The sequence below is a fragment of the Trichosurus vulpecula genome, chromosome 5, assembly GCF_011100635.1.
Source record: "Trichosurus vulpecula isolate mTriVul1 chromosome 5, mTriVul1.pri, whole genome shotgun sequence".
NCBI lineage: Eukaryota > Metazoa > Chordata > Mammalia > Diprotodontia > Phalangeridae > Trichosurus > Trichosurus vulpecula.
In genome coordinates, this window is record NC_050577.1 from 22,837,438 (window position 1) to 22,864,482 (window position 27,045).

General features: G+C 40.4%; 1 protein-coding gene across 1 annotated transcript in view; it reads left to right on the forward strand.

Moving 5' to 3' along the window:
* Positions 1 to 27,045, forward strand: part of TOPAZ1 (testis and ovary specific PAZ domain containing 1) — a 71,198-nt gene that overhangs the window by 41,405 nt on the left and 2,748 nt on the right. The window contains exons 9-18 of the mRNA XM_036760479.1: positions 4,466 to 4,617; positions 4,836 to 4,928; positions 6,548 to 6,663; positions 8,650 to 8,716; positions 10,116 to 10,290; positions 10,849 to 10,949; positions 15,955 to 16,120; positions 20,793 to 20,957; positions 23,534 to 23,737; positions 24,221 to 24,404. Coding sequence (XP_036616374.1) covers positions 4,466 to 4,617; positions 4,836 to 4,928; positions 6,548 to 6,663; positions 8,650 to 8,716; positions 10,116 to 10,290; positions 10,849 to 10,949; positions 15,955 to 16,120; positions 20,793 to 20,957; positions 23,534 to 23,737; positions 24,221 to 24,404 — 1,423 coding nt within the window. The remainder of the gene's footprint in view (positions 1 to 4,465; positions 4,618 to 4,835; positions 4,929 to 6,547; positions 6,664 to 8,649; positions 8,717 to 10,115; positions 10,291 to 10,848; positions 10,950 to 15,954; positions 16,121 to 20,792; positions 20,958 to 23,533; positions 23,738 to 24,220; positions 24,405 to 27,045) is intronic.

Sequence of the window (27,045 nt, forward strand, 5' to 3'; positions counted from 1 at the left end):
AAGACAACACACATAGAGTAGATGGTGGGCACAGAGAGGGATATTTTGGTTTGGGAAGTGATTGGGATAATAAATAGAGCAATAGGGGAAGTGATTGACGTGCTCTCTCCGGCAGCTGTGGCAATATTGATGTGATTACAATTCTGTCTAGAAAATACGAGGGAGTGGGGTATCCATCTGATGGTGGGTAAATGGCCAGGTCCTAGTGGTCTGGAAGGGTCAGTGCCAGGCAGGATAGATGTACCATTCCACCACTACCCCCCTATGAATGTGGATAGGGTAGACCAAAGCATGACAGGAACCAGCTAGATACAGTGGGCCATTTGACATGTAGGCCCCAGGACAGGGATCCTTACCAAATGGTCTCTAGCGCAGAGTTCTTTGTGCATGGGGTCTGGGGTAGCTGCTTTTTCCCAATTTCATCTTCCGTACCATCCCTTCATGTAGTATATTAGGTACTGAGGTGTTTGAATCCAAAAATTGTGGTTCCACTGTCATTCAAAGCGAAGAGTAGCGCACCCTAGAAATATTTTCCATTGTCCTCCAACAATTCTGAGTCTTAGTTGGGTCTTATCCCAGGCTTTATACAGATCAGGTTTCCCTTTCGCTGATTTTTGCTGTTTTGTGAGGTGAGTAGTGCTCGTTATTTTCCATGATACTGGGGGAAAAACCAAAGAGTTAGCTCCTCCGGGACAATATGGAAGGTGTTAGTGGGCAGACTTGACAGCAGCAAGGTGCCATGTGGTCGTAGAGGTTGGGACCTAGGAAGAGCTACGGGGTTTGGTTTTGTTCTGTTGTGACCACTAAAGGATCAGATTGATAAAAGGGAAAATTCATAATGTTGTAATAGTGGAAAAGAATAAGCACAAGTGGGGATAACCAAAGGCATAGTCCAAAGCTGGTCTTTAGACGTGTTCAACAAGTGAAGTTGAAATTAGAAGAGGAATTGCCTCAGAACTCTTCTTGCGACCCTAGAGGAGATAACCGTCTGAGTGTGTGCGTATGTAGGGTTTTCCAGTATGTTGCCACTTTGTAATGTCTGACACAGAATTATCATTCTTTCAACTCAAGGAAATTCTTAGCAGAAATTCCTACTTTGTTATCCAAAATATAGGTGCCTGGATAGGGATGGTTTTGCAACATTATGTGACAATCTTTGAGGTTTATCTTCATGATAATTTCACCTAATCCATGGCATGCCATTCTCAATTGTAAGCCTCAGACAGTTCTATTCAAAATTTTCTTTTTCTGACACATTTTTAAATGTTCTCTTGAAATAAAATTAATGTTCAAAAACTATAAAAATACAAACAAGAAAATATTAAACCTATCAGATCCATAGCCAGAAAGCCTCCACTAATGTTGGACTCAGTACCTGGAAACATAACAGATACTTCAATGATGTTCTTTTTTTCTCTTCACTAGTGGCATACAAGATGTTTGCATTTAGTAAGTGCCTTCTATGTATCAGCACTGTGCTGGGTACTGGGGATACAAAGGCAAAAATGAAATAGCTCCTGCCCTCAAGGAGCTTACATTTTATCAGAGAAGATAACATATACACACACACAAAAGAAGGTAATATGGGGGCAGGGTCGGGGTAGACACTGGCAGCTTGGAGGCTTAGAAAAGGCCTCATACAAGAGGTGCCAGTTAGGTTTTTGAAGAAAACACAGAATTCTAAGGTGGTGAGGGTGGAGGGGGATACATTCTAGGCATAGAGAATGCAACAAAAAAGAGGGAGCATTGGGTTGTATGTGATGAATGAGTGTGAACTGTAGAATTCAGGAAGGGGAACAGTGCTTAACAAGGCACTTCATAAGTATTCATTGATAGTATAATGAGGCTAGAGATGTTGGAGATAGATTGTGCAGGGCCTTCAGTGCCAAAGAGAAGAATTTGTGGTCCTAGAGGAGTCACTTGTGTGGGCAGGGGAGTGACCTGGTCAGGTCTGTGCTGAAGCATGCTTTGACAGTTGTGTAGTGGTGGAGTAAAGCATAGAAGAAATCAGTCACAGATCCCAGGTGAGGTATCGTGGCTCTGGAAAGTTGCGGAATAATTCAGTAAAACTTTGTTTAACTGAAGGGTTTGAAGACATTAAGAGAGAATAGTTAACAATAATAAAAAAAATACTTTTTGTTTCAACCCTTGTTGAAAATCTTTTCCATGTTAGGATGTAGTCTTTTGTCTTAGCACGCTTCTTCAATATGTAGATTTTCTTGATATGGGTACTTAACTCACAGATTCAAATCGCAGCCCCTTGATGCCTTCCTATCAGTGTATCAACATAAATCTTCCACACAAGACCAGCCCAACGTGCTAGAGATCTTATGTTTTATATACCGAAGGTAGTCATGTATTGTTACGTTACCCTGCCCCTGTTAGCTTTATTTTCCCTTCTTTTCCAGGCTAGGAACCTCTGGTGCTTGACAAGTTTTTATCGTGACCCTTTGTCCTCTGCTTATGTCCCCCGTGTGTTATTCCCTTGATTGAGTTATTTTGTGTTTCGTGGCTGTGTGTAGAATCCCGAGGAGAATGTTGCTGCGTTTAAAGATGAGCATTTTTAGGAAGATACAGTTTGGAGTTATTAAAATCAGTTCACAGTTTTACAGACAATACAGTCTGATCTCTTCAAACTCAGAACTGATCCCAGCTTGTCAACCATTTGCACATAACCTTTGCCCAAGATGGATGTAGTTGGCTTAGTTTGAAATGCCCTGCTATCCCATCTGTAGGGGGAAAGTTGATTTTTTTTAACCCCAGTATAGTACTTTGCATTTATGCCTATTATACGTCATCTTTTTTTATTGTGGCCTAGTATCCTGCCAAGGTCTGTTTGGATGCTAACTCTTTTAGCCAATGTGACAGGTTTTCCCACCTTGTGTCATCTGCAAATTTGATAAGTATTCCACCTTGCCTTTTATCCAAGGCAGTCACTGGTAAAAATGTTGAACAACCCAGGGCCAAGCACACATCCCTTTTCATCTCTCCTCAAGCCCTCCTGTGCCGCTTCTTTCCCTTTCGGCAGAGACTTCCAGCTCCTACTTTGCCAAAAACATAGGCCAACCATCCATCATAAGCTTCCTCTTCCACTCACATACTCGAAACCTTCAATAAATTCCCATTCTCTCTTCCTATGCTCTAGTCTCTATTTGGAAAGGGTGTTTTTCTTTATCAAGACCAATACTACTTACATCCTCTTAATTCTTCTGGTAGCTTACTACTTCGGTCACCCCTTCTCTCTAATTTGAAGTATCTGCCTATAGACCTGTCCATGACCTTCTTCCCATTCTCTAGGATCTCTTCATAAGATTATTGACAAAGGCTTAGCAGTCAAATCTGCTACTCCTGGGTACTCACTACCATCTCTTTACCTTGGTTTTAATTCCTCCATTTTTTGCATGAACGAGGGGTCGGTTGTAGAACTATCTAGAATGCAGACTTCTCGCAACTAGGGATTGTTTCGTGCTTTGTCCTTGGATCCCCAGCCCTTAGCATGTAGCAAGTGCTTAATAAACGCTGTTTGATTTCATTGTAATGAGGAATACTTGGTGTGGAAGCTCTGTCTGGTTCAAGTCAACAACCTGCATGTAACTGATAGTTTTAAGAGTTACCTGCAGCCTTGAGAGCTCACATGGTGTGCTGTGTGTGTGTGTGTGTGTCGGCGTCAGAAGCAGGACGTGGACTCAGGTCTTCTCGACTCCCCTGCCAGCGCTCTGTCCTCTAGTTTTACTCTTTGGAGTCTCTCCTGCCCAGTGCAGCCAAATGAGACCCGAGCAGGAGCAGCTTATCATTCACCCATGCTTCTCCCAGCTCTGGTCTTCCCTCCCCAAAATTGCTTTTTAAAAATTGAAAAACAAAAAATAAACAGTTTGGGGTGGTGCTGTATTTGTTAATCCTTCCAGGACTTTATGCATTTTGTGTTTATTCATTTTTTATAACACAGAGTAGAGAGTGTGACACCTAAGAGTCAGGAATACCTGAACTCTAATTCTTTCTCTAACACTTGCTGGCTCTGCGATTTATCACCCTGGGCCTCGATTTTCTCATCTATAAATGGTACTTCTATAACATCTACCTACAATGGTGGTAAGACTCAAAAGAAATCATGCGTTAAAATGCTTTGCCCTACAAACACTGTAATTATCAGGTGCTATTATTATTACTTGGTAATCAAAATTATCTGAGATCTGTCTCATTCCAAGAAATAGCATCTCCAGTGTAATATAAAGAATAGATTGTAGAGTCACCTGGCCCAGCTCTTTTACTTGTTATGTATGTGACTGTGGGACGAGTCAGGCTTCTGGGGCCTCAGCTTCCTAATTATAAAATGAAGAGGGTAGACTAAATCACTAAGATCTCTCCCAGCTATAGATCCTATTTTTTTTTAAATAAAGCTTGAATTGTGTTTAATTTCTAGATGACGATATCTTAAAGTCATACCATCTAAATCTTCCATTTTCAGTAAACCTGTTTATGGAGTACTACAGAAAGTTTCCTCCTGGGGTCCATTTTGAATCACAAGTACTCAATGACCTTCTGATTTCTTTACTCAAACACTGTTTATTGAAGGAAGTGTTTCAGGTAGTGAACATCAGCATAATGGTCAAAATGCTGGTAAGTAACCTAGAAATACCTTTGAAAGTTATTTCACTAAGTGAATGTTGTTTCATTATGCATTTGTTTATGTAATTTAGTGGCTTGATGTTTATGTTTATTAAATACCGTAGAGAACAAGTACATTTTCAGCCTGAATTAATTTGAGAAAGCAAAAGTATCCTGAAAGAGAAGAAATTGTGAAAATGAGTGTGCATCTTTTTTTTTGTTTTATCCAGCCTGCTCTAAAAGTATTAATAAAAGTATTTGAGCATGTGGCATCTATGAACTTAAGGAATGCTGTACCAACTCTAATTGATATATTTTGCAAGGTATGATTTCTTCTTCCATTTTCTTTTTCTTTTTGATTTAAAACATTTATTAAGCAGCTACTGGGGCTGTGATAGAAAAACAAGAAGTAGTCATTGCCTTTTTGTCAAGCTTACTTTCTGCTTGGGAAGATGCAACATGTATATGAATAAGTAAAGACAAGACAGGTTGAGGTGGAAAAGAAGCAGGGGGTGGGGGCGGAGAAAGACCATTTACTATAGGCTAAGCACAACTGTGTGTGGAGTGCTTTCCAAATATTATCTCATTTGATCCTAACAACAATCTTTGATGTAGATTCTGTTATTATCCCCATTTTACAGTTGAGGCATCTGAGACAAACACATTATATGCCTTGCCCAGAGTCACAGAATTAGTAAGTGTCTGAGGACAGATTTGAACTCAGGTCTTCTAGACTACAGTACCAGTGCCCTGTCCACTGCCGCCACCTAGCTGCCTAATTCTCAGGTTGTGAACTGGACTTAGGAGAGCCCTAATAATTACGAAGGTCGGGGAAGGGCTTTCTGTAGGAGGTAGAACCTGAGGGATTCTGGGAGAAACAGGTTAGAGGGGGGATTCCAGGCTCTGAAGAAGACCTGCCCCACGCTGCAGAAGCAGGAGTCTGGAAGGTCAAGTTCAGAGGTGGGCTGGAACATAGGGTACTTAGAGGCAAGTAATATGAAATGAGTCTTGAAGGCAAGATTGGGGGGGGCTTTCAGTGGTAGGCTGGGAGTTTCTGCTTTGCCCTAGGGGCTGCTCTTAGACCAGCCACTGAAAATATGAACAGGGGAATGACACAGTCAGGGCTCCATTTTAGGATGGTTAATTGGACATTTTGTAGAAGAGGGCTGGGTGGCTGGGTCTGCTTGTAGGAAAACCAATATGGAGGCATCTTCAGTAGATCAGGTAAGAAGCCAAAGATGTTGGAGCTACAAAGTAAAGGCTGTGGAGAGAGAAGGGAGAAAATGTAGAACATTCTGTAGGATAAAATTGAAAGGATGTGACAGTGATTTGGGCAGGAGAAAAGAGTTGCTAAGAACAGCTGGAAGATGACTTCAGAAGTTCTCAGGTTGTAGGTCTGAATACCTGAAAGGACAGTAGAGTCATCAGCAAAAATGGGTTTAGAAGTAGGGTGGGATCAGAGGGGAAATATGAGTTAGAGATGGCTTGGGGTCCAGGTAGATGCAGTCCATGGGCAGTTGGTATCCAAACCTGGAGTCAGGGGGATGACAAGGACAGAGGCTTTCTGGGCAGATTTTTTTTTTCAACTAGCAACCACTCCTCCCTACCTGGAAATAACACTTTCTGATTAAATACCATAATTCTTTGGCTAATTCTTTCCTGGTCCTGGTAGGTTCCATCCTCATTCTTTTTGGCAGTTTTTTTTTTAAATCCCTTTAGTCAGCTGAAGGAAAGCAGAAGGAAAAGAATGATTGAACACTTTTTGTATTTTGTCTAAATGGTCCTGGTAGGTTCCATCCTCATTCTTTTTGGCAGTTTTTTTTTTTAAATCCCTTTAGTCAGCTGAAGGAAAGCAGAAGGAAAAGAATGATTGAACACTTTTTGTATTTTGTCTAAATAAGTAGAAAGTATTGTAAATATTTTTTCTCTTCCTGCTTTACAGCTTGTAGAAGCTGGGATGATCCTTGACTCTGAACACTTTAACTATCTTATTAAGCTCTTATACCAAGTACCGGCTTCCAAACAGGAAATAAATGCTGTTTTAGAAATGAAATCCAGGTAAGAAAGTTGTTCATATTAAAATACCAAAAGTATTTGTGTTTCAGGCTTGGAAATAAGTTTGAAAGTTTATACACCAACACAAAATTTTAGTTGGCCACAAGTCATTCATTCTCTCATCCAAGTCAGCCTTATACTCAAGGCCTGCCCAGATGGCAGATGTATAAGTTAAAAAATGTTGCTCGCATACTGCCTCTCATTTGTCCACCTGCCCTAAAGCTACTCTAAATGTCAGTCTTGATAGTCCTTGATAGGGGCCTCAAGGCGCTTCCTCTACCACCTGCTTTCTTTCCCCTCAGGATTTTACATGTGCTTGCCCTCCCCTTTTTCTTCTGTTTCTACCACTTCATGGTTTAGATACTTGTTACTTTTAGTCCAAGCTTGGTCACTCATAAGTCCGTGTGAGTACCCAGATGTCCCCTCCAGAACCACCATAAATTCTCATCTGTCTCCTCAGCCACCTCTCATCACAATGTGGTTAAAGATGATAGAAAAAAATAATTACGTAGACCAAATCAAATGAAACCTTTCATCAGCATTACAACTCTATGCTAAGTTAAGGTGCATCTCTCTTTTCTGAATATAATAAATCCTCATGAATTCAGGAGTGAAGTAAGAATTCACAACCATTTAAGTAGTTCAACTTCTACTGAACTCAGCAATGGTGTGCCCCATCCTGAAGGGCAAGATGGGATGAATTTCACAGAACTAGGTTTTCAGAGCAGTAGAAGTATGTAAATTGTTGAGATTTTTCTAGTTTCAAATTACTATGTTTTCCTATAACTTTGACGTTATGAACTTAAAGTGGTTTCTGCCCATCTGTTCAAAAATACAAGATTGTATTGATGATACACCCTTGGAAAATTGGTTGCAAAACTCATTTCTACAAGCTTGCTCATATTTTCCCACTGATTTATGTAACTAAAGAAAGAAAGAAAAATGGAACCTATTACAAATAACTTTCATGTTTCTAAGGAAGAATTCTTTGTGAGTTCTCAGCTGACTAAAAAATTAACTTTTAGACTGTAGCCCACTTGTAAATCATGGGAGTTTTGAATATTGAATATTTTTCTCATCACTATACACTAGTGATACAAACATCACCACCAGCGGGCCATTCACACAGTCGGACTCACTTGAGCCAGTGTCACATTTTATGCCTTGAAGAGCAACTGTCCCACGCCCTTAGACCAAAGGAATATGGCCAGCCAGATATAAACAGTTTTTCCCTGGAGTACACAAATCAAGCTTCCATCTAGGTAGCACCAAGTCATAAAGAAAGAAAGATGGTGGACAAAAGAGCAGCTCCGTACTTATGCAGAGCTTTCTTTGTAAAATATTTTCAGTTAACAAACATTTATTCTCTCTTCCCCCGTTGAGAAAAGAAGAACAAAACCCATGTGACATTCACAGTCAAGCAAAACAATTTCTCCCACCGCCCATGTCCAAAAATAGACATCTTACTCTGCATCTTAGGCCCCTCACCCTTCTGTCAGGCGGCTTCTCCATAATTTTCTAAACTGCTATAGTCCTTAACAGCTGCAGACCCTTCCCCCCTATAATAACAGAAAACCATTCTAATTGTTAAGGGAAGATTCAGTTGTACATCAGAAAATCCTAGTTATTAATCACCTTAAAATGATGATTTCCTATCCTTTTGCCATTAAAACTCCTTATCTTTTCTCTACAACATTTTTCTGGGCCATTCTATATTAACAAGTGCTGTGGCATATATTATAATTAATTTTATTTTGAAATCTCCTGATAATTCTGAAAAATATTTCTCAAAGAACTTGGATCTGGAAATGACCAATTTGATAACTGATTTTGTTTTTTAGAGGTTGGAAACTTTTGTAGTATTCTGAAATTTGCCAATTTAAAGCTAAACAAATACGAATTTTCTTAAATGTTCAGCTTCATGGCCAGAATATTTAGTAACTCTTGTTAATGAACATAAAAGTAACTAACCTTTTTCCATTGTTAAAGGTTACGAGTGAGACAGTTTAAAAAGAATTGGCTCTCTGACTTAAATTCAGCAATAACGGAAATAGAGGTAAGTTATTTGGGATTTTTATTTGTTTTTAGACAGCTTTTCTACTTATACAATGGAAATCCAAAGAAAATACTTAATTATATCTTTAACTTAAAATTTTTAGAGAGGGAAGAATAGTCAAATTTTTAGCAAACCAGGACTGAATAACTGATTTAGACCATGCTTCCACTTTTAACACTAATTTCTGTATCTTACAGGTTTTTTAATCTTGAGAAAATTTATTCTATTAAAGAGAGTAGTTGGTGGGCAGTTTTAAGCTTCAGAATCTACTTTTTTTTTTCATTCTGACCTTGCCATTCATTGATTTAGTAGTAGTAGTATACATAAGCCAAGTTGGTGTTACTTAGATGGTTATAATTTAATCAGTCGTATGCCATCCAATGTGATTCTGTGGAAATGGAACATTAAATGAAACATTACTCATCATAATTGTTCCTTGGAAACAATATTATAAACATTTTAAATGGACGATCAACTGAACAGTATTGAAATAGGGGTTTTGTTGTTGTTCAGCTAAGTCATGACCAACTCTTTGTGACCCCATTTGGGGTTTTCTTGGGAAAGATACTGGAATGGTTTGCCATTTTCTCCTCCAGTTAATTTACAGATGAGGAAACTGAGGAAAACAAGGCTGTGACTTGCCTGGGGTGACACAGCTAGTAAGTGTCTATGGTCCAGTTTGAACTCAGGAAGAGGAGTCTCCCTGGCTACAGGCCTGTGCTGTAACCACCAAGCCACCGAGGTGCCCCATCATTAAGTGTACTCTTCTCTTTAAAAAAAAAATGACCTTTAAAGATGAAAAAATATGGTAGGTGTTTTTAAAGAAGAGCACACCATCAAGTATAAGCTTCTGAAACACCTACTCTATTTACTTCATCATTAAAGGTAATTTTTATGTCTTCAGCTGACTTCTTTCCCATATCAGTGTAAATTCTAATTATATAATAGAAAGTAGTTGAAAAATATGATTAAGTTTGCAGAAATGTGTTTTGCATCCAATTTTTCAAGGGTATGTCATCAATACAATCTTGTACTTTTGAACAAGATGGGCAGAAACCACTTTTTTAAGTTCATGAAGTTCAAGTTATGGGAAAATAGTTGTTTGAAACTAGTAAAATGTCAACAATTTGCATACTACTGCTCTGAAAACCTAGTTCTGTGAAACCTACCCCATCTTGCCCTTCAGGATGGGGAACACCATCGCTGAGTTCAGTAGAGGTCAAACTACTTAAATGTGTAACTAAATGGTTGTGAATTCTTACTTCACTCCTGAATTCATGAGGATTTGTTATATTCAGAAAAGAGAGGTGCACCTTAACTTAGCACAGAGTTGTAATGCTGATGAAAGGTTTCATTCAATTTGGTCAATGTAATCCTTTTTTTCTGTCATCTTGAACAGCATTGTAAAGAAAAAGGTGACTGGACCAGTTTGGGAAATTTGTACATTAATGTAAAAATAGGTTGTGAAAAATTTGCAGATCTTCAGAGATTTTCAGTATACATTGCTGAAGCATTGACAAAAGATTACAAAGAAGAAAGACAAGGAATTCCTTTTTGTGAATTTGCTGATGCAGGTAAAGGTTACTATTATGGAACTATTTTGATCTGTATTGTGTTATATTGGGGAAATGTATTGAGAACTAGGTGATCCCGAGCTTGACTCCAGGGAGAACTGGTGGGGCTCATTCTAGGCCGACTTGACACAACCTGCTCTTGCCTGCATATTTTGTTTCTTTAAATGACATATACTCACTACGAATAGATTTTATAAACTAAATTACATGGATAACAGTGTTCAAATTCAGGATTCTGGAGTTCTGATCTCCAGTGTTTCACAAGCTTTATTTTTTCTTTTCATTTGAAGTAACAATAGTGATGCTGGTGAATTGGAAAGAGTATCCCAAGTTTTTAAGTTCTTGCCACTGAGAGCAAATCTCATAGTTTCTCCCTAATTTAATTCCCCAGCAACTGCAGTAAAATTTGAGGTCTCACCTAATTTGAAGTTATTTGAGATCATATATTACAATAAAGTATTAAAATGTTGGTTTGAAAATGTTATTTTACCATTTTAAAATAGTTTGTACAGGTTAAAGTTGCTATTTTACGTTGTGTTATAACTATTTACTTTTCAGTCAGCAAAGATCCCCAAAACAGTGAGATTGATAAAACTTTACTGGGAGGAATTGGAATCAGTGCAATCTACTTTTATCACAAACTACTACAGTGGTCTAAGGTATTTCATGAGGTGGGGGTGGGGGGGAAGACAGGGATTATTTTGTTTTAGGAATTAAATGTGTCATTTTAAAATATTTAGATAATTAATAGTTTCCATGCCCAAACTCTATACTTCCTATGGGAGACAAAAATGGTGTCCAGGCAGATGACTGATGAATTGGGGAAGACCATGGAGGTAGAGAGGCCTGAAGAAACAGCGCCCTCACTCATAGCTGTTTTTTTTTCTTTTTTCTTTTTTGAACATCTGTTTTTAAAACTTTGAGTTCCAAATTCTCTCCCCTCTTCCTTTTCCACCCACCCTCCCTAAGAAGTCAAGCAATTCAACATAGGCCACATGCGTATCATTATGTGTAACCCTTCCACAATACTCATGTTGTGAAAGACTCACTATATTTTGCTCCTTCCTAAACTATCCCCCTTTATTGAATTTTCTCCTTTGACCCTGTTTCAAAAGTGTTTGTTTTTGATTACCTCCACCCCCATCTGCCCTCCCTTCTGTCATCCCCCCTTTTTTTATCTTCTTCCTCTTTTTTTCCTGCGGGGTAAGATACCCAATTGAGTATGTATGGTATTCCCTCCTCAGGTCAAATCTGATGAAAGCAAGATTCACTCATCCCCCCTCACCTGCCTTCTCTTCTCTTCCTACAGAACTGCTTTTTCTTGCCACTTTTATGGGAGATAATTTACCCCATTCTATCTCTCCCTATCTCCCTCTCTCAATATATTCCTCTTTCATCCCTTAATTTGATTTTATTTCTTTTAGATATCTTCCCTTCATCTTCAACTCACCCTGTGCCCGCCCTCTCTCTCTCTCTCTCTCTCCATATGTGTGTGTGTGTGTGTACACACACATATATACATACATACACACTCACATATACACATATATACATAAACATATATATGCATATTCCCTTCAGCTACCCTAATACTGAGGTCTCATGAATCATACACATCATCTTTCCATGTAGGAATGTAAACAAAACAGTTCAACTTTAGTAAGTCCCTTGCAATTTCTTTTTCTTGGTTACCTTTTCATGCTTCTCTTGATTCTTGTGTTTGAAAGTCAGATTTTCTATTCAGCTCTGGTCTTTTCACTGAGAAAGCTTGAAAGTCCTCTATTTTATTCAAAGTCCATATTTTGCCTTGGAGCATGATACTCAGTTTGCTGGGTAGGTGATTCTTGGTTTTAATCCTAGCTCCATTGACCTCCGGAATATCGTATTCCAAGCCCTTTGATCTCTTAATGTAGAAGCTGCTAGATCTTGTATTATTCTGATTGTGTTTCCACAATACTCAAATTGTTTCTTTCTGACTGCTTGCAGTATTTTCTCCTTGATCTGGGAGCTCTGGAATTTGGCAACAATATTCCTAGGAGATTTTTTTGGAGGATCTATTTGAGGAGGCGATCAGTGGATTCTTTCAATTTCTGTTTTGCCCTGTGGTTCTAGAATATCAGGGCAGTTCTCCTTGATAATTTCTTGAAAGATGATATCTAGGCTCTTCTTTTGATCATGGCTTTCAGGTAGTCCAGTAATTTTTAAATTATCTCTTCTGGATCTATTTTTCAGGTCAGTGTTTTTTCCAATGAGATATTTTACATTGCCTTCCATTTTTTCATTCCTTTGGTTCTGTTTTATAATATCTTGATTTCTCATAAAGTCCCTAGCTTCCACTTGCTCCAATCTAATTTTTAAGGTAGTATTTTCTTCAGTGGTCTTTTGAACCTCGTTTTCCATTTGGTTAATTCTGCCTTTCAGGGCATTCTTCTCTTCATTGGCTTTTTGGAGCTCTTTCGCCATTTGAGTTAGTCTATTTTTTAAGGTGTTGTTTTCTTCAGTGTATTTTTCAGTATTTTTTTGGGTCTCCTTTAGCAAGTCATTGACTTGTTTTTCATGGTTTTCTCACATCCTTCTCATTTCTCTTCCCAATTTTTCCTCTACTTCTCTAACTTGCTTTTCCAACTCCTTTTTGAGCTCTTCCATGGCCTGAGACCAGTTCATGTTTTTCTTGGAGGCTTTTGTTGTAGGCTCTTTGACTTTGTTGACTTCTATAGGCTGTATGTTTTGGTCTTCTTGTTCACCAAAGAAAGATTCCAAAGTCTGAGACTGAATCTGGGTGTGTTTTCACTGCCTGGCCATGTTCCCAGCCAATTAACTTGACCCTTGAGATTTTCAGCGGGGTATGACTGCTTGCAGAGTTAAGAGAACTATGTTCCAAGCTTGGGGGTTTGCACCAGTTCTGCCATACCAGCACTCCTCCTTTCCCAAGAACCCCCAACCCGGACTGGACTTAGATCTTCAGCAGGTTCTTCACTCCTGCTCTGATCCGCCACTTAATTCCTCCTACCAGTGGTCCTGGGGCCGGAAGCAACTGCAGCTGTAGTTCTGTAGCTGCCCCACCTCTGCTGCCCCCCAGGGCGGTAGCCGAACCTTGAATTCCTTCCACTCCTGCAGCTTTTCCCACTAACCTTCTCTGTTGTCTTTGGTGTTTGTGGGTTGAGAAGTCTGGTAACTGCTGCAGCTCACTGATTCAGGGCACTAGGGCACGCTCCACCTGGCTCCTGGTCTGGTTGGTCCACACCACCCACACTGGGCTCTGCTCCAGTCCACTCTGCTCTGCTCCCAGCTCCGTGTGGGATAGACCTCCCCCAGAAACCATCCTGGGCTGGAGCCCTGCTTCCCTCTGCTCGTTTGTGGGTTCTGCAGTTCTAGAATTGGTTCAGAGCCATTTTTTATAGATTTTTGGAGGGACTCGGCGGGGAGCTCACGCTAGTCCCTGCTTTCCAGCCGCCCTCTCATAGCTGTTTTAAATACCCTTCTGTTCAGCACTAGAATCTTAACCCCTAGCATGGGGACATTGAAGTTTTATAAAGTCATTTTTAATATGGCACCTTCTTGTGAGGTAATGCCAGAGATAGTTGGGCTTGGTCTGAGTGACTAGAGGACAGTTGTATTTTCCCCTTAAAACCTACCCAGCACATATTTTGATGTTAGAAATTGACTTCTGGGATCAAAACAGCAGGCCTTCTTTCAGTGTTGTGCTTAACCTGGTAACTACTTATTATTATTACAATACCAGTCTCCATAAATCCTTAAGAAGTGCGAGGCCTGCCCTTCGGGATAAAAAGACCCACAACTGTCATTTCATTGAAACGGGAGCCCTGGAGTGCAGAGCAGAGAGGAGAAATAGGATCTAAAGGGAAAGTAAGAAAGATGGTGACCTTCCCTGGGTCAGGTGCTCCAATGTCTTATATCACTGCCCTCACCATTAAGGTTATTTTGTACTCGGTGAATCGCTATGTGCTGTGGTGAACCTGAGTTCAAATCCTAGCCAGATACTTAGTAGTTATAGGGCCCTGGGCAAGTCACTTAAACTCTCTCAGCCTCTTTCCTCATCTGTAAAATGGGAAGAAGGAGGAGATTAGCACTTTCCTCGAAGTGTTATTGTGAGGACCAAGAGAGAGAACACACATACAGCTCTTTACAGACCCTGCAGCACATAGAAATGCCACTTGTTATTAAACACATACATAGTCACATTTCTTTCATAAAACCAATGTTTAGCCAACTTAGCATTATTCCTGGGGTTAATCTAGGATCGCTGATGTTCCCACTGATTACCTTTTAGGGCCACTTCAAATCCAGACACATTTTAACATTGTTAAGAATATTTCAGCAGAACTTCATGCAGGTTCCATAAATGGTTAAAGTCCATTGTTTATCTTGATACTTGATTTTTGACTAGATTTCTGGCTTCAAGTCCCAGCTAAAAATTCCACCTTCTAAAGAAAGGCTATTCTATTCCCCTACTGGCAGGGATTGTCTTACTTGTCTTTCTTACCCTTTGTGTAATCTCATCGCCTTTGGTGATTGGTATTGCAGTTACCCAGTTGGGAATCCTGGAGGTCAGTCCTCTGTGGTGATCCAAGAGGTTAATGTGTGTGACAATACTGTCTGGCTCTCCATAAATAACTTCGTCTACTCTGTGGTTTTTAGGGATTTCCATATAACCAACAGTGTTCTACCCCTAATGTTTGGCCATCTTTGAGATCCCCTCATAAGAGTTGGTAATATAGTAAACGACTCTTTAGAATTTATATGCCTCCATGCTAGAAGGAAAGACATTTTCTAAATGGTTCGATTTGGCAATATTTCTGGTCCTCAGGTGGGGGAAATACCAGAATGCAGATTTTTTTGTTATTTAGACTAAAAGAAAAGGGTAATCAATAGTGAATAAAACACAGATAATCTAAAAGTCTAAGTGGGGCTGTACTTCTCTTTTGGTAGACCTGTATCTGAACTGATAAGAAAAGGCAAATTTTGTTAAAACTGGTTTTTTGGCTTTTTTGTTATTTAAGTAGCTGAATCTTGTGTTTGTCCTTCTCTAAGAAGACCATGACATCAGGAGGACTGAAGTTGACCCAGGATGCATTGGGAGACCTGGCCCTTTTGGGCTAAGGTCTTTTCAGGTTCTCACTTTGAGTGAGCCATTCAGTGAATAGGCTTCTTTAAGAAGTTAATCAAGGGATGGCCCCTTTAATCAAAAAACTCAAAAAAAAAAAAAAACAACCAGGAGGGGAAGACCCTCAAGGCTCCTGGCCAAAAGAGAACCAGTTACTATTTAGCATTTACATTCACTTTGTGCTAGGAATGCAGGACCTACTGTCCAATCCATGAGCTCCAGAGTGAGTTGGGGTTAAGGCTTGGTTTTTAAGAAAGAAATCTAGCCAATAAAGGCACCCTTTGGCCATTGAAATGTACCTTCCTTTGGGCAGAGCCACCCTCAGGCGAGGAAAGGAGAGGAGAGACTACTTACAGGTTGTGTTTGCTTAAACAGCCAGTTACTATTGAAATGCCTTAAAGGTAAAATTTTTTAAGAAGTAAAGTTAAAGATAGGTCCTAGATAATTCACAAATTGAATAAATTTACCAATAATAAGTGAGTAACTCTTTATTACTCTAAATATCTAGAGTTAATTTGTTTTCTTTGTTTTTGCTACAGGGAAGAAAGGTACTTGATAAACTGCATGAACTACAAATCCATTTCACAAGTTTAAAAGGCCTTACTGGCCCTGAAAAGTTAGCATCTCGGTGCCAAATTGTTAATGTGGCAGCAGAAATTTTTCTAAAAAGTGGGAGTATGGATGGTGCCATTTGGGTGTTGAGGGGTAAGTTATGTTTATATGCTTCAGGTATAAAGGAGTGGAGATTGTATTTTGGTCTGTACTCCAATTGACATTTTCCTCGTACTGAATAATAGTAATGTTGATTTGCTTATGATCTGCTTATTGTTCCTGAGTACAGTGGAAATTGAGTGGAGTGGGGATTTGCACTTGGTGACAGGGCAGATGACAAGATACTAGAGCAGCCTGGGCCCTGGTGGCTGGTGGAAGGTTGGATGGGATGGTCTGGGGCAGCCAGGTTTGGAAAGCTGAGGCAAAGATTGACCCAGAGTTGAATGGATTCAGTTTGAACCAATTAGTTTTATCTAAGAATGGAGATAAGATTGTCCCCTGAATCAGACAAATAAACCACACCTGATCTAAACTGGATTGATTTCTGTAAGATTCTGCCCTGAAGTCGTTGAAAGTGTCATCCACTTGTAGACCCAGAGGGCCTCCCAGGTCCCTTCCTTCCACGTCGTGAGCCTTTTACGTAGGAGCCAGTCCAGTTCTGGGGTTAAAGTTAGGCAGGGCTCTGGTCAGATGGCATGGACTAAGCAGGTGTTGAACAGCTGGGTCTGCTGTAGACAGACACCTTTGGGTATTTTAGAGACACCACTGAGAAGTACCAAGGCAGAGAGAACACAAGCTGAGGATTGATACTTCACAGTGAGTGAGGTAAAACAGACAGAAGGAAGACAGCAGACCACTGGAGGCAGGAATGCATGCTGGACCGATGTTTGTGGAGTTGATTCAGATGTAGAAGCTGGGACAAGGACAGACTCTCACTGTTAGCTAGGTGGCCAAGTACCAGATGTACCAGGACAAAGCCAGGAACAGAATTTTGGCACGTGCTTCACTGGAAAGCCTCTTTTACAGCAGACCCTTGCATGCTGGTCACAGGAGCATACATTTAAAGATGGAAGGATATTAAGAGGCAGAATGATGCCATTTGTTGAGAGCCACATACCAGTTTCTCAGATTATCACAGAAAGCTGTAAGGGAGCTCAGTGGCCATCTAGTCTGACCCATACATGAAAGGACTCTTCCCTATAACGTACCTGCATGATTGTTCAGCCTCTCCTTCACTAACAGAGACCACAGAGGCTTACTTACACTTTAGAAGTTATTTTCAGCCTTCCACTCCCATTTGTTAAATGGCCATAGACCCTTGTCACCTTCTGCTTGCTGTGACATCCTCCTGATCGGCTTCTCTGCCTCCAGTCTTTCTCTAGCTCTTCCTGCAGTCAGTGCCTAAAGGCTTATTAAGTATCTACCATGTACCAGGTGCTGTGCAGAGCCAGGGCTGGAGAGATGACAGTCTCTGCCCTTAAGGAACTCACAACCCAATGGTGGAGATAACATGACTGAATAAGCTACAGACAGGATAAATTGGAAGTCATCAGCAGAGGGAAGGCAGTAGAATGAGGGGACATTGGGAAAGGCTGCCCATAAGAAGTGGGGTTTAGCTGGGGCTTGAAGGAAGCCAGGAGATACAGAGGAGAAAGAAGGGCATTCGAGCCAAAAAGAATGCCCTAAGTTGGGAGATGGAGTGTCTTGTTTAAGAACAGCAAGTAAGCCAAGAACTTGGTGAGGGTTGCAGGTGTAAGAAAACTGGAAAGAGAGAGGGTAGGTTATGAAGGACTTTAAATGCCAGAGGAATTTGTATTGAATCATAGAGGTGATAGGAAAGCTGCTTGAGTTTATTTGGGGGACAGGAAGGTGACATGGTGTTAGTAACACTGCATAAAGCAATTTGGTTGAATGATGAGGCCAGAAGCCAAAATGCAGAAAGAGGGAGGAGAGAAAGTGGAGGCCTTGATGTACATGACCTTCCTTCTCAAGGAATTTAGGCACAACAAGCAGGAGAGCTATGGGGTGATAGTGGGGATGGCTGCCTCAAGTGAGAGGTTTTTTTAAGGGTGTGGGAAATATGAGTATGTGTGTAGGTAGAGAGATTGAAGATGAGAGAGTAAGGAGGCAATATGCTGGTGATGTCTGGGATAAAACAGGACCACTTGTGCATGTAGAGGGCTTGGCCTTGGCAAAGAGAAGGACCTCCTCTTAATGTGAGACAGATGAAGGAGGAAATGGTGGCAGAAGGCACCTGGGTAATGTGAGGTCAGCAGGAGCAGGGAACAGGGAACTCTCAGCAAATGGCCTCCATTTTTCTTCTCAATAAAACCTGAGGCCAAGCTCTGGGCTGAGAGGGAAAGGTTTGAGGAGGAATGAAAAGGTTTCAAAAAGCCACTGTGGTGACTGAGTTCATTAGGAGATATAAAAGGTATTAAAGACCGCCTGACTGCGTTGGGAGCCTGGTTGAGGTTATGCAGCATAAGTTTGTAGTGAACCCAGTTGAGACAGTTGCATGATTCTCTCCATTATCATTCAGTAGCACAAGCCGAGGAGCAAAGGCAACAGGTGGTGAGTGATCTGAGGCTGAAGCCTATCAAGGCAAGATCAGCAATATGGGGGGAGGCAAGAGACTCAAGAGGACAGTATAGAGTTGAAGTGGATTACCAGCAGGTAAGTGAAGGAAGGAGGCAAGGAGCTAGCCCAAGGGAGAGAGCCTAAGAGACAACTGAGGAGTTAGGGATCAGAGATCACAATGGGGACAAAAACAAGGTTTGGGATTGGAAGACAGGGAGAGGAGATGATATGACAAGAGACTGATCAAATAAGGGAGTTTCAGAGCTCATGAGCCTGGAAGTGGTAGATTTGGGGGAACAGCAAGATCAAAGTCATGACCATCTTTATACATGGCTGAGATGGAGTGGAAAAGTAGGTCGCGGGAAGTGGGTAAATTAGGGCATTAGAGGGAGTTTCAGTATGTATGATGAAATCCCCTAAAATAAAGCAACAGTCGAGGACTCATTGAGGAAAGGAAAGTGTCCTAGAGGTCAGAAGATGAGAGCCGCCAGAATTTTGATTTTGGTAGATGAAGATTGAGTGAAGTTCCTGAGGGATGGTGTAAGAGGGAGAGCTAGGAGGTGGAGACGGGAGCCCAGGCTAGAAAGGTGGCCAAGGAAGCCATGTCATCAGGAGGAGTGGTGGAGGGAAAGATTGAGGATGAAGGAAAGTTTGCTGCTTGTAGCACAGGTATTCCAGAGAGCACAGGAGAGGGGGTGGCTTTGGACTAGAGCATGGCAGGGGGCCCTGAAGGCATTGAGGACCTCCCAGCGTTCAGAATCCTTAGGATGCTGAGGGTTTGACCGGGAAAAAGTATATTAATCCTGCACACAAACACCTTCTAAAAGTCCACCTCTGACACTTCTCCTGTGATCTCATTCCCCAAAAACCAGTATAACTCCCATCCACTCAGCCTATCAAACCCAGATATTTAACTTTGAAATGAAAGCTCATTTCCAAGTGCTACCCCACCCCATTTTACTAACTCGGGATTCCACAGCCCACTGGCATAGATACATAACTGTCCAGGATCTGTGGCTCCATCAGGATGGAGAGCACCTGGCTTGGGAAATCCTATCAGCTGGCAGACTGACTCAGTAGATCAGTTCTGGTGAGTGGCCTGAGACACACAGTGGTGAAAGGAATCCCGTCTTCCAGATGTCCCTATTTGTGGTTGCGGGACCAGTTCTTCCTATCCCTCCTCAGGTTTGTAACCTTGAAATCATACTCAGCTCTTGACTATCCTTTACACAACTCATAAGTATCAGAGGCTGGTTTTGAACCTAGCTCTTCCTGATGTCAAGACCATTACTTTATTTTACCACATCACACAATCTCTTCCAGTATACATGTCATTCCTTGCTATCTAGAATATCTGTGAACACACACACACACACACACACACTCACTCACTCACACTCGCACACCCCTTTGAGGCAGGCCACATGCATTTATGTCGAGATCCAAATCAACAATTTTCCTTGAGATCCCTTCAGTGACTGGCCCCACCCTCCTCTGATTGCTCCTCAGCATTCTGAACAGATAGTTTACATATGATTTCAACTCTACAGTCTTTCCTTTGATCCTCACAGCTGCTCTGTGGGGCACAGACTGCACGTTGTAAGCACCATCCTGCAGATGAAATAACTAAGGTTCGGAGGCTATGACTTGCCCACCTTTTTAAATAACTAGTTATTGGCAAAATTGGGAATCAAGGCCAGATAGTTTGAGTCTAATGTTCTTCTTTCTGTGCCATGTTGTATACGTGTCTAAATACATAGGTGTGTTGCCTTGTGATTGTTATCTAGACTTGCATGTTTTCTCTCTTGTTACTCTGTGACTTCCTAGAGGAAATGTACACCTCCATTTGTGCCCCCCATTCACTGTAATTGTTGGAAAAAATACCCAAGTGAATGAACTCACAGTTCTGTTTTAACATTTGTGTTATTCAAGTCCTAATAAACGTTTTTATTTTTACCATAGGAATATGACACTAAGAATTTATATTGTCTGATGTCACTGAAAAGCTGTAGACTGCTTTTTAATGAAAAAAAATCTATATATTTAGAATAGTGGCTACTACATATAATACTACTATATAAATTGTTTGTTAATGATTTAAGCTTATTTTGATTAAGCACCAATTAAAATTTTGCTACCTTCTCCAAGATGTTTGCAAAAATTGTTAGACTGTAGATAATTGAATTTTAATAGTCTTAATTCGCATGGATGAAATATTCATAATTAAATACTTTTTTCTTCATTTCAGAGTCAGAATGGATAATAAACACGCCACTGTGGCCCTGTGATAGGATGGATGTCCTCAACAGACATAACCTGCTCTGTACAATTGCACATGAGATCTTGGCCAAGAGCCTTTACCGACAGACATTTGAAGTCCTCCAGAATTTACCTGGTTTCCAAAATTCTCAAGGTATGTTTGGAAAAATCTGTGTCTGTTATCTCCTCTTTGGATCTGTTCTTATATACGTATACGTATACGTATACGTATACATATATATATCTGATAATTAAACTCACTCCCTCACTTTATTCAGTAACTGATTGGTTTGTCCCTTTTTTGTAAATTAACTCATGCCTTCATACTTAGATTAAAATTCCAGACATGTTTATCTTTATTTTTAATTGGTCTTCATTCATCAGTGACTTCTAATACTAGCATCATTTCCAGTTTTCTCTTTCCCAGTCTCTCTATCAGCTAGTGAATGTGTACATCGAATGTTTAAATATCCTCGGATTTGATATTTAAAGAAACATTTTTATAAATTGAACATGGCTGGGACATCAGTTATTATCCCCGATGTCTATTGTGTAAAAGATGTAAATGCAGTCTTAAAGTTGGGCCTACTTCAGAAAATGTAAGGGTGATGATGCTGAGTTCAGTTTATATGGTTAGTTACACTATGTCCTCGGTGTTACTAGTGCTTTAATTTTAACTTGACTGGTTCCTTCCCATCTAACTGCCTGCAGAAGCCTCACATATCTTTGAAGACATCCTTCCCTTGACCCTGCTGTCTCTTTAAGCTTCCTTCTTCTTGCCTGTCTCTTTCCTCAGCTGCCTCCTCTTCCTCATCAACTGGTCAGTCAAATTGTGGCTTCTCAACCCAGGGCTGCACTAACAAAACTTTCTTCCAAGGTCCCCTTTGACCTTCTCTGTTCTAAATCCAGTGAGGTTGGCTCATGTCTAGGGCCTCACCATAAAAGACAGAGGGCTCTCAGCTGTCATGAAGCAGCCGAGCTTCCAAAATACAGGCCGTTTAGTTTAGACGGACCAAAAGCCCTAACACATGAATGGGGAAAACAACCGCCCTTGTTGGGTGCGCCCTTTGAAGTCCTCCAGACTCATGATTCTTCCTCGGAGGCTTTTCCTTGTGCAAAGAAGGCCTCAAGGTTGCTAGAGACCCTACTTTCCCAATCCTGTAGCATATCCATCGTACCAGGAAAAAGGTAGGCTCAGATCCAGTCCTCAAGTGCTGTTGACAAAGGACCTAGGTTTGAATTTTGCTCCTGCCACTTATTACCTATTTGACCTTCAGCAAGTCCCTTGACCTCTCTAGGCCTCAGTTTCCTCCCCTGTAAAACAAAGGGATTAGGAGCTGTGAGCTGATCCAGCCATTCTGGAGAACAATTTGGAATTATGCCCAAAAGGCTATAAAAATGTGCATACCCTTTCACCCATCAATACTGCTTCTAGGGCTTATCCCAAAGAGATCATAAAAATGGGAAAAGGACCCACATGAACAAAAATATTTATAGCAGCTCTTTCTGTGGTGGCAAAGAATTGGAAATTGAGGGGATGCCCATCAGTTGAGCAGTGACTGAACAAGTTGTGGTATATGAATGTAATGGAATACTATTGTTCCACAAGAAGTGATGAGCAGGCAGACTTTAAAAAAACCTGGAAAGACTTTTATGGTCTGATACTCAGTGAAGTGAGCAGAACCAGGAGAGCATTGTACATAGTAACAGCCACATTGTGCAATGACCGACTTTGATAGACTTAGATCTTTGCATTGCTGAGAAGAGCTAAGACAACTCCAAAAGGCTCATGGTGGAGAACACTATCCACATCCAGAGAAAGAACTTTGGAGTCTGAATGCAGATGGAAGAAGACTATTTGCTGTCCTTTTTTGTTGTTTTGTTTCTTTGTTGTGATTCCTCCCATTAGTTCTAACTCTTCTTTACATCATGACTAATGTGAAAATAGGTTTAATACGAATGTATAAGTAGAGATTGCATGCTGTCTTGGGGAGAGGGGAGGAGAGGATGGGGGAGAAAATTCAGAACTCAAAATCTTAAACTGAGTATTGAAAACTAAAAATAAATATTAAAAAATAAAATGAGGGGATTAGACTTGATATCCCCCAGAGGTCCCTTCCAGTCCTGATTCTGAAATCTTCTGCTCTTTATCACTGCCCTCTCTGAGGTCGATGTGGTTTCCTGGAACCTCTCCATAGAGAAGCTTCCTTCTACAGAACCAAGTCTCTGTTTCTTATCACCAGCTTACCTCCAACCTCCCAATGGGTCTCCAGCTTTCTCTTAAGTCTAGCTCCAAAGATATGTAGCTCAGGTATATAATTAGATTTGAATCATTAGTCAGTCATCTTCATTGTAGTGTCTTTTTGGCTCCCGGGGCCAGGCAGTTCACACCCTGTGAAGGAAATTCTACACCTTGTTAGGGATTGGGGGGCAGAAGGAAGAGGCCCAGGGATATGGCATCGGTGCCCAAAATAAGGGCTCATCAATGGCACAACCACATATAGGGACATAGACAATAGTTGAAGTGCAGTCTAAGCAAGTGTATGGTGGTGCAGTTGAGCGCTGTGGAAGTTAAGGTCACATCCCTGTGGCCAAAAGGAGCGGTCTCATGCTTGGGATGGGGGCTGTGGGTAGGAATTGAGGGCCGATTTTGGTTATCTGAGGGGAGAAAGTTTGAGAACAACTAAATCAGATCAGTTTAGTAAATTTGATAACCTTTCTTCATTTCAGAAACTGTGGAGGTCTCGCAATACAGCCTTCTCTTTAATAAGCTTCTGGATGCTTGTATAGAGAGCAATAGTCTGGGTGTATCCTCCTCCGTGGCAGAATTCATGTTTTCAAAGAACATCCCTATTGATTTTTCTTTTCTCAGAAGATTAATTACTGCTTTAGGGAGAAGCTGTTTATGGCCAAAAGCCAGAGCCCATTACAAAAGTAAGTTACAATTGAAATCCATATGAATCTTAAAATCTCAGATATGTTATTTATATATTTGATGTTTTTTAAACTATTGTATTTTAAGGTACACTTGCAAATTTTGAAATTAAATTTTTATTTTATTAAAATAACAAAAGATACGTAAATGCAGTTTTGAACTACATGTACCATACTAGCCTAAGAAAAGATGTGTGAATTTATAATAGAGAATTAAATTTAGGGGACTCAACGGTCTTTTTACAGAAAAATGTTTGCTGCTTCATTTTACATTTAAAAATTTGTAAATTGGCTCATTTTAAATGTACCAGGAAAAATTACTAAAGAGGCTTCCATAAAATATTTTTATGGAGAATGGCATTACTTTATAATGCAAATAATTGATCCCAATGTATATTTTAGAGATTTGGATTTTATATTTGCAGTTTTGTATATGTGTGTGTGAATATTTGGCCTATAATGAATGTATTATTTAACTTTTAGGTGCTCTGTCACTGGGCTGTTACCCACCATTGGAGGGAAATTTGTACCGAAAACTTCTGCTGATTCCTTCATACCTGTCTGAGATTGAAATGCTTTTAGCTATTGAAATTTTTCTAGTATCTAATGCTAGTAGTATTCAGAGTCCTGGTGCTTCTTCACAGACACTACAAATAGTACTGAAAAGGTTTGTAGACTTTATTTTGGGGGGGGGAGGGCAGGGGGAAAGGCAGGGCAATTGGAGTTAAGTGACTTGCCCAAGGCCACACAGCTAGTAAATGTGTCAAGTGTCTGAGGCAGGATTTGAACTCAAGTCCTCCTGACTCCAGGTCTAGTGCTCTACTCACTGCATCACCTAACTGCCCCTGTACACCTTACTTTATATTACATTGAAAACAGACAAGGAAGTTAACTTGATTGAGTAGAGGCCACAGGAGCAGAAAGTCATTGGTAAAATGGGAAGAGCCCAGGAAACCTTCAGTGACTCATTTACTATCTGTGTGACCTTGGGCAAGTCACATAGGCTCTGGCTCAGTCTGCAAAACGAGGAGCTTGGACTCCATGATTTCTAAGGTACCATCAAGCCAAGTACCTCTAAAATGCTTTGAGATGGTATGGAGAGTATTGAAATTAGATACAGACACTTTTGAGGTCACTGGCTTTAGATTCTTCTTCGAATTTGATTTATCAACTCTATTTTTAGGGTTGGATACAGGAGAGAATTCATAGAGAAGGTAACATTTGACCTTGTCTTTGAAACATAGGTAAGAATTAGACAGGGCAGGGACATCTGAGATGAAGAGAACAGTTGATCACAAAAGGTAGGAAAGTATTGGGATGTTCAAAGAACTTCACAGTCCAGTTTGGCCAGAACAAAGGGTCCATGAAGGAGAAAGTAAAAGAAAAGGATGGAAAAGTAGATTGGGGCCAGTCACTGGATAGCCTTACGTGTTATATTGAGGAGTCTGGGCTATATTTTATAGGTAGAGAGGAACCTTTGAAGGTTTACAGTCACAGATGTGCTTTAGGGAAATTGATATGAAACAAGACTAGAGACAGGAAACCCAGTTCGGATATTATAAAAATAACCCCAGGCCAGAAGTCACAGAAGCCTGACTAGGGTGGTGGAAATAGGAAAGTAGGCTTGAGAGAATAGTTATAAGAACTGATTTAGTGATACTGGAATTTTGTTTTGATTTATTGTATTATTAATCAGATTCCCAGATTAAGCCAACCAGTTACCATATTCTATCCTCAGGAATATTTTTCAGCTGTCTTAAGTAAGTGTGAAAGCTTTTAGGAGACTGATCTTAGAAAAATGTGAAAAGTAGTGTGTATGCACATACATGTGAGTTTGAAGAAGTTTGTAGGCATTTTCTATTCGTAGCTCCCATACTCTAATATATTATAATTGGAAATTCCCCAAAGATTTTTACTTATTATCCTATTTGAATAGAACAAAAGGGACTGTGCCCTTAAGTGTTCATATTTCAGTTTTCTTTATCCAGTTTGACTAAGTTTTCATCTTTATACAGTTGACAAGTTTCTCTAGAATTGCTGATTTTAGCACTTAACTAACAGCTCATATAATTAAGGCAGCCCTAGTGGGGAAGGGGAATGTAGCACAAAGAAGTCATCAAAGACTCCATCAGGAAACAAAATTATTCTCTCCCTGCCCCCCCCATATTAGATGTTTTAATTTTAAGAAACTAAGTTTCCCATGAATAGGTCAGAATTACAGAAGATTCCTTAAAAGATATAGCAAAATATAGTCTCGAATAAGTCTCTGATTATCATCAAACAAGGTTAAAAATAAGAACATATATATTCTCCCAGTATTTGCTGCTGTCATGAAGTATATCTCACATCAAACAAATGGAAAAAGGAATCCCTGTGGGTGGCGAGGCCCTCCAGATACTCCTGTTGGCAGATAATAAATGGATTGCCTTTTGCCTTGGAGTATTCCAGAGTATATTTATGAGATCCATAATCACTCAAAAGAGTTAAGCCTGATTAGCCACACAGAAAAAACCAAATGGATGAAGAATGCTCCATCCAGCTATGTCATTCTTTCAGTCCAGCTGTACCAGCAGAACATATATCTTGGGCAGATAATGGTCAGTAAGCTGCACCCAAAACTGAGCAGGAGGAGTAAAGTGGGCTAGATTACCTTTGGAAAATCGTGCAGAGCTTTTTAACAATTTTTAATAATTTTCACAATTCCAGGTTTTCCCATCTTCTTAACAACAGTATTCTTTAGGTGAAGCTTTATAGTCTTGAGTCCGGGAACCCCACAGTCTCTGGATAATTAAAGTTCAAACCCAGGGCCACCCAAAAGGTAGTGGAGGGGCAAACAGTTCATGTGCGTAGGACGTACTCTATTCCTAGTGAAGAATTGCACAGAAAATGTTAACAGAGAGATAGACTACCCAAAAAGGCCATATGGTGAGAGAGAGAGAGAAAACAAACAGGCTGCTGCCTTGGTATAGTCATACTATTGAGAGAGCCATAGAAAGGCCCTCAGCCCATTTGGTAGAACCTCGGTGAAGGATTTCTTCCAGGACGTGACCAAGGGAATGGAGGTGGTCATCTTCACCATTGGACAGGGAACTTAGGAAAATAATGTTCTGTTTTATGGGACGTAGTAATTCCCCAGCTTCTTTCCATGAAATGTTCTCTAGTTACAAGCATCTATTTTCTTCGCTCTGTACTGTACTCTAAACAAGAGTCTTGCTCTGGCTCGCTAGTTCTCATTCCAGCCTTTTGACTATTCATTATTATATCACGGCTCCTGCAAATGTAACCCTGGTTAAAAGACTGTTCTTCTT